The sequence below is a fragment of the Acyrthosiphon pisum genome, chromosome A2, assembly GCF_005508785.2.
Source record: "Acyrthosiphon pisum isolate AL4f chromosome A2, pea_aphid_22Mar2018_4r6ur, whole genome shotgun sequence".
NCBI lineage: Eukaryota > Metazoa > Arthropoda > Insecta > Hemiptera > Aphididae > Acyrthosiphon > Acyrthosiphon pisum.
The window spans coordinates 108,268,086-108,276,720 of record NC_042495.1 but is presented as its reverse complement, the minus strand read 5'-3'; the positions used below and the strand labels follow the sequence as shown (position 1 = coordinate 108,276,720).

Here is an 8,635-nt window from a genome sequence, read left to right as displayed (position 1 = left end):
AAATCGAGTGAATATCAAATGTGTAAAATATGAATTTCAAACGCTCATAAAAATTTAATTTGAGTTTCTTATAGACATTTTTTTTTTTGATAAAGGTAGATTAACCTATAAGGAATCTTGTATTACATTTTAAAATCTTAGTTCTAAAAAGAAAAATTTTTACGAATTATTAACTCAAAATAATTTTCTAATTTTCGTGTCTTTTACATATTTTGTCAATTTTTGAACTATAAACGCTAATTAAAAAAAACTGTGACTAAGGATTTTTAATATTTTTCAGATCTCATTGTAACAATATAGTAGGAGCCTTGTATTAAATTGTCAAGTATTTTTACTCAACAAATAAAGTTTTATTAACATTCATAGAAAAAAAAAACTAATTAAATTGGAAACTGAAATTGTCCGTAAACAGCTCAAAACAAATAAAAATATTTTGAAAATTTTATCATGTATAGAAAATGGAAATATAAACAATCAGTAAAAATGTCATATATCTACAGTCATTCGTTTTAAAGTTACACCAAAAACCAAAATCAATTTTCTCGAAAACAGATTTTGCGTAAAAATTCCCGTTTTTCCTTAATTTTTCTTTTGTTTTTCACGGCGCTTTTGAAAACTACTGGGAAATTTTTACTTTTGACCCCCTCAAAGTACCAACTAGATTCACTTTCCTATCAGAAAAGGTACTGTTGAAGAAAATCCAAGCACTTTTACTGTCCTAAAAGGTGATGACAGACACAAAAAAAAATAAAAAAATTTAAAAAAACACACATCATTGTAAAATCAATACATTCATGATTCATCGTTCCACTCAGAATCTAAAATAGCCTAAAACTTGATGTTTTGAAAAATATTTAGTTTGTAAATGTACCTATTGTTAAAGATAATAATATTATGTCAACCTTGTGCAGTGCAGATATAATATTATAGTGGCTCAGAATATAAATATAATTATATGGGCCCAATGGATCAATTATTTAAGGAATTAATTATTATGTTAAACTAACAGAATTCATGGTCGTCGAAATGCAAAACTTTAACTATTTAGGTGATAATATCATTAATATTATTATGTTAAATATAACCTTGAAATTTGAATAATTCAATAATATGGATGTCCAGGACAACCATTATCATATGAAGTCAAATATAACCTGACCATAATACCTAGGTTTTTTTAATAGATTTTTATATGTTAATTTATTGTGACACAAAAACGTAATAAGTTATTTCAACGCAATACATTTTAAGCAATAGGCCAAAATAAATAATAATTGACTTCCAAAATGAAATTAACAAAAACCACATAACTTTTAACAAAATTAATAATTTTACAGTAGTAAGTTTAATTTTAAATAAATTATATACCATCCAGTTTTTATTGAAATTGTCGACCCCATTTTAAAATTAACAGCCAAGTTCACCCTTTACCAGGATACCTTGCAATATTCTCGGCAATCCTCCAGAGTTCAAGTATTTAACTTATGATTTTTTTTTGTTATCGGAAATTTATCGCTATATTTCTATATTACTCTCACAGTTTATTCTTGTTGCAATATTATCACTGAAAACCAGTATGTTCATCCTAGATCATTAGTTAAAAGGTAGAGCATAAAAAGTATCATCGACCAACATGACTATACCATGGCTCGTAAAAAAATTTCAATTAAACGCAGTTGTAGGCACCAGCTATATAATATTATTATGAAGTACTATAATAGTGCTACTAATGTACATGATTTTTACACGTAACAGTCTTCTGTTTTATTATCGTCTATTATTGGCCATTAGGCGGTACAGATTTCGCACGTGTTACCGTAGAGTGTGTGTATGTGTGAGGGGTGGATGGGGGGTCTGTGGGGTCACACAAGTACAGAACGTTCCGACTAAAATTAAATTCGTTTCGAAATCCAGCTCGCGGGACTCTCAATTTCCTACCAATGACCAAACGCGAATATTAACACAAACCAACAAACTGTTGAGGAAAAAAACGCGGCCGTTCGTCTCACGGCGATACACGCTGTGGCTGTGTTGTATCTTGTATATTAGACACGCCGGCACGCGTACCGCATATTACGCCGGAGTGCCGGACTGCAGCTGACGGGCCCCAGACGAAGACAATGATGATGGTTTAATGGCCCTACACGGCGACGTTGCCATCTGTTGACCGGAGACTCGACGTAGTAGTGGCCGTACACCAGCAGTACGGCAGTACCACGGGTACGCGCGACGTTGCCGCGTCGTCCGTGCGCAATAGAAAAGTTTCGTGATAGGTATTATTCCGCGGCAATGGTACATAATAATATTATTATATTGTATATGATATATTTTGTGTGTACAGTTACATATTATATTACTTATTTTATAGTGGCGTCAGTGTGCTCCAGGAGAGAGAGCCGCCGGGAAAACATCGTTACGTAACCAAAATAGTATGACTATACATAGGTACGACGTCGCCTATTGTGTATTCAATCAAAACAAACGTCTAATAAGTAATAACTAATAATACTATTAAATTATAATAGTCTTTTATTATTATTTATTGGGCGGAGGGGTGGATATTTTACAACATTATTTATCGACAAACATTATTTCGGGAAATGACGAAACAAACACGATTTTTTTAAATTTTATCATTATGATAGAACACGGACAGTGATTAAATGGATAAAGATAACCGCAGGTCATGTACTATATTAATATTAATTATCAAAAAAACCTGAAAAGCAAACATCATAATAATATATTCATATATTATATTATACATTTTAAAATAATAATAATTAGCATTTTTATATAAATGTTAAAACCCTAAAGCATTACTTACAAAATCATAAGACGTGAACCATATTAAGAAACAATATTTAGGATAGTATACATGTTGTATTCAGAAACTCAGTACTCAATGTTCATGACGGATTGTAAACTTAATTACACATTTACTTTTATTTTAGGTAATGGAGCCAGTTAAGACTATAGTTGCTTTTTATTTTTAAGGGAGATACGTTACTTGACTACCCTACTCCATTTCATCAACAGACAAAAAATGGCATACGTACCCACTACACTAAAATATATTTTTCAAACAATATAGGTAAAAATAATTGTTTAGTTTAAAAATGAAATTCATTGGGGCAAAACAACAGTGAAGCGTCAACACAGAGTTACAATAAAAGTTACAATAGAAAAGATACCTAATAAAACATAAGTTGTCTGTAGTCTGTAAACTATACGATGTCTTAATAATTAAGACAATTATAGAAAAACGATACCAATAGGTGTTTATAATGTTTCTATGAAAAATAAAAATTATATCGTTTTATATTTATGGATAAAAAATATGAAGCCATATTTTAGTTTTTAATACTATGTTTTGTCTAGCATATAATCCAATAAATGCGTGTACTGAGCCCAGTGCGGCACACTGCACATTTAATTTATATAATAAAAATTTAATTTCCAATATTTTTTAATTTTATGACGTTCATACAATTAAAATAATTTTTATAATTATTAAAAATAATTTAAAGCATAACTATAACAGAACGTAATACCCGCATGGGTTGTCTTAAAACGTATAGCATATTATATCATATACCAAATTTTCATTCAGGAGAAGCAATTTAAATATTGTGTAGTTAGATTTAATAATAATTATTATTAGAGTGAATTAATAAAGACAATTAATCCCGGGTAAGCACATTATCTTTGTACATTCGTTTTTTACGATATTTCAATTTAAAAGTGAAATATGAGTATGTATACGTAATATTGCAATTTAAAAATGTTCATACCTTGCTCAACAATTTAAATACAATAAAAAACCGACATAAAACATGATATTAATATCACTTTCAAATCTAATAATAAAGTCAATTCACTCTAGTATTAAACAAAATTGGTTCTTCTGAAACCAAATTTAATAATCCAAAGTAATTTGTTTGAATAGATTTATAGATTTAAAACTAAAAAGTGTAACATTTATTAATAATTTTCATAGAATTAATAAAAATTAATTAATTTTCATTAAAAATAACTAATAATTTATTTTATTTTAATAGCTCAAAATGTTCTTACCTGAACAAAATTTAAAAATAATTATTAATAAGATTTATTTTTAGTCTATACTCTATACATTATACTAAAATATAACCCAACAAACTATACTTTCAAATGATTAAAAACGGTAGTGTCTACAGACAACAATGTTGATTTAGACTAATTTGTCAAGCATCAATTACACTTTTCTCAATGGATAAATCAGGATGGGATTTATGGCCTATCAGTCTACATAAGTTTATGTATACAAGACGATTATTTTATTTAAAGCCCGGCCATACCTTAGAAAAAGAACATTTATAAACCTTGATGCTCAGCATATATATCAGTACCTATACTCTTTATCACCTTAATATAATATATAGTACATGATATAATTATTATGTGACTGTAAATATTTTAATTTTTTTTTTTTATATTATTGGTTACCATAATGTACCCAATCACCCCACCCCAAAAAAAAAATCCACCATGACACCTAGGCGTCATAAAACCCCATTCACCACGCCACTGGATACAGGAAATATCTATTGATATTGTATATCATTTTAGACATTTAGGTACATAAATATTGGCTAAAACCAGAATGACTGTGCTAAAAATATCTTTAGTTAACATTTAACAGTGTTAAAGACAGGGTAATTCCACATTATTTAATTAGTCCTGGGCAACGCCGTGCAGGATCAACTATGTTTTATAAAAAAAAACAATAAATTAATTAACTTACCTCATATGTGGTATTCCAACTCCTCCTTGTAATACTTTATAAAGTCTGCTTTCATACTGTAGCTGAGGATGGCGAGCTTTTGCGCTTTCAAATTTTATTGCCACCTCCTAAAAAAATAAATATACATTTTTCAAATCGAATGTATCTACAAGATCTACCTATGATAATAATAATAATAGGTTTAATTGTATCTAAAAAAAAAATGTAATCATACAAAACCTTCTATCTAGAAATTAATGTAAACGTTTTAGAATATTAAACAACTAAATCATTAGGTATCTAACTACCGATTTTTATACATTATTCTCTAGACTTTAATGCTTAAAAATTTTTTTTTTAAATATGATGATAATATACAGGTTTGTTAGGATAGACTATCTTTACAGTTCTCTCATTCTAAAATAATTATATATTTTACACATATTGTATGTGGAAATATTTGTCTTAATGAAATTAAACTGGGTGGAATCTTTAGATGTTTCATGTACTAAATTGGTTTTATGCATTAAACCACTACTAAGATCACCCAAGTCCATGATTTTAAAAAATGTATAATAAAATAAATGTGGGTAGGTGTTCGTTTTAAAATACACAAAAAGTTATTAACATAGGCAGTATATAGGTTCTTATAAATGAATAGTAAATAATAATATATAAATAAGCTTATTAGGAAGGTATCACATAGGTAGAATATATACATAGGTAGTATAATATAATATTATTATTATTATTATATTTGAGAAAGGATATTATGTTTTTGTTTTATATTTAACACCTTGGACCTGAATACTATAACCAAGGCTTAAATTTCAAGGTTTGATATAAGAACTATAGGAAGGTATATTAAAATCTATTGATACATCAAATAATTTTTTAATAATAGATTGTAAGAACTTGTAACTTTTTAATTACCTGCAAGACGTTTTATAATAAAATTGATAAATTCTTTTTTTTTTTTAGAAATTTGCAATACCTAAAACTTATGAATAAAAAGAGGTTTTAAAACTAGGTAGGTATATTCAATTATTTAATTTAAGTTAAAATAAAAATAAAATTGCAGTAATTTAATTATTTTGGAATTTAAAAATAGATTTAAAGACTACTATTTATTGTAATTTATATTTTATTATAAATATTAAAATATTATTTTACTTTCTCATGAACTAAGTAATACCTATTGACCTTCTTTCAAAAAAGAAAATCTGTGTGCAATAATAAAAGAATAGGTAAGCATTGACGCAATTAGGCGGTTGTTTGGGGAGAGTGGCTTAACAGCCCAGTTTTTTCAGTAGCCCCCTCCCCCCAGTTTTTTAATCATATTTTATTCTTTCAGTATCAATTTATTCTCTTGGAAAACATACCATAATAAATTTCAATAATATTTACCGGGTCCCTGATTTTTTTTTCTGTCGTATTTACCGCACATACGGACATACTTTGATCATACATTTAATCCAGAAATGAATCAATTCTTAAACTCCTAGATAAAACTTAAGTAATGCACAATCAGGATCTATAATAGGTAAATGTTAATATAAAGCTTTATCCAAACAAATTAACCAGATTGAGGGTAAAAAAATGTACCATACTTAAAAATTGCAGGTTGATTCAACATATAATAACTGAAATTATGATAATGTCAAAACCTATTGGACAGCAGGTGTCCCGAGGCTATAGTAAATTTATTTATAAATATAAAATATAGAACATTGATAAATAAAATCAAATATTATTGACCAACTTATCATATTCATTGCTCTGTTCACTACACAGACAACTCTAAGACCGCAGAATATTAAATTTCCTATAAAATATTTTCACACAATGCAACAGTGTCCACTATGTACCCTAAAATATGATGCCAGTGTTGTACATTTAATAATTTAATTTCATCTACAATAGTGAGTTTGACTAAAAATATTTTTAATTTCTGTTATACTACCTAATCTAAAAAATGTTCTTTCGTTATGTTTCTAGTAAGTTTATCTCTAACTTTTAGTAATACCAACTAGCACATCATCATGGTGGTAATTTCTCATTTCTATTAGTATTGCTAGGTACTCAATTATATTTAACAGTTATAATTTTTATTCCGCGTTAAATATAATTTAGGTACATTTCACACGATGAAATAAACCAGGAAGCTATGTGTTTAGTTGTATTTTCATTTATCTCGTATAAACGAGAACAAACGCTATACGGAGACCTAGGTAACGCATGTATGGTTTACCAGATGTTACCGAATAAATGCTGTATTTCTGCATATTGTGCCCCCGTACCGAGGGATATATATATATATTGACAGGTTATTTCAATCAAGTGCGACTACCCGTGCAATGATCGACAGAGTCCCCAGCATAGGCGCAATTTCAACTTTTGATTTGGGGGGGCTGAATATATTAAAGGCAAGCAGACCATTGCAATATAGCATATTAGAATTGTATGTCCTAGATTTTGGGGGGGGGGGGGCTATAACTAAGTTGGGGGGCTTAGCACCCCCAATTTGCGCCTATAGTCCCCAGATAGTAAGTACCCGCTACATTTGCGGGGGGCAACCATCAGACATCAATCTCGCGCAAATTATGTAAATACACGAACACATAAATATATGTATAAACATGTCCAGCGGTCGTACACACGTACAAGCGCACACGCGCCCACAAACACACACGCACGGTCGGCGTCATGTCCACAGGCACGAATCGTATGGCGTGGTGCATACGGGGCCGTAGAAAACGAGGATGACATAAAAATAATGAGCTTGACGTATAATTATTATTCTCACCTCGCCGTTGATAACGTTGAGCCCGAGAAATATCTCGCCGAAAGACCCGCTGCCGAGCCTCCGGACGACACGGTACTTTCCACCGCCTATGTAATCGTGTTTGAACGTACTGGCGACATTCGACATTTTGCGAACGACTTCCCGGACGGTTTACAGCTCCCAAATTTGGTTATCGACGGACGCGTCGGATGTGCCTGGGGGGCGGGAGCGCGCGCAGCTCGTTGCTTACGTTTCGAGGATGATATTATTACACAAACTAGTCGGTTTGCCGATGACTTATTCTAATGTTCACATAACGATCGACGATACTGGAGAAAATCGACGAAAACAAAAAAAAACAAAAAAAATTATTCCGATTACGTCCGATCGCTTTGTTGTTGTTGGCTCGTCTGACATTAATTTCGCCGCGACTCTAGCGACACTGGCGGTGTACTGGCACGACAGATTTCAAAGAGATCGCGGAAAAAACGGTCCTGCGCCACACTGTAGCCACCACCTCCTCGGCGCGCGTACATTTCAAAGAACTATTCGATTTCACGTTTCAACAATCTTCAATATGTATATGACTATTATAACTCGTACTAACTACTATAACTATATATAACTAGTATAACTAGTGACTACTAGTTGGAGTACTCTGACTAGCTATCCAGAAAATACGATTCTTTTCGGTATTTACTAGTTAGTTATGATACGTACCTAATCGCCAATCATCGCTGTATTATAATATATTTATATATTGAGATTAGTAAAGGTGGGCATTAACTTGTTAAAAAGTTGACTTCTTTAACTAGTAAATTGTTTTTGTTTTTAACTTATTAACTTATTCAGTTAAAATTTGTATTCTAGTGACTTAGCTTTTTATAGTTAATTATCATTGTCGTGCAGTTAAGATGATGTCAGCGCACTATTCGTTTTCTCTCTCTGGCCCACGCGCAACATAGACAAAACGCATTTGCGCAAAATCATTTTTTCTATGCGTTGAAGTAATCTTAGAGTAAAGTCACTTATTACAAAAAAGATAGGGAATAATATTTTTGAGGGAATGACATATCGATTTTATA

General features: G+C 30.5%; 1 protein-coding gene across 2 annotated transcripts in view; it reads right to left on the bottom strand.

Moving 5' to 3' along the window:
* The window catches only part of LOC100166787 (casein kinase I isoform alpha), a 16,938-nt gene extending 8,949 nt beyond the window's left edge, over nt 1-7,989 (bottom strand). Inside the window, exons 1-2 of one of the 2 annotated variants that reach the window (XM_008180761.2) lie at nt 7,572-7,989; nt 4,787-4,893 (exon numbers count right to left, since the gene is read on the bottom strand). In XM_008180761.2, coding sequence (XP_008178983.1) covers nt 4,787-4,893; nt 7,572-7,697 — 233 coding nt within the window. In that variant the 5' untranslated portion in view covers nt 7,698-7,989. 2 annotated transcript variants of the gene reach the window in all.
* Between the last annotated feature and the right edge of the window lie 646 nt (nt 7,990-8,635).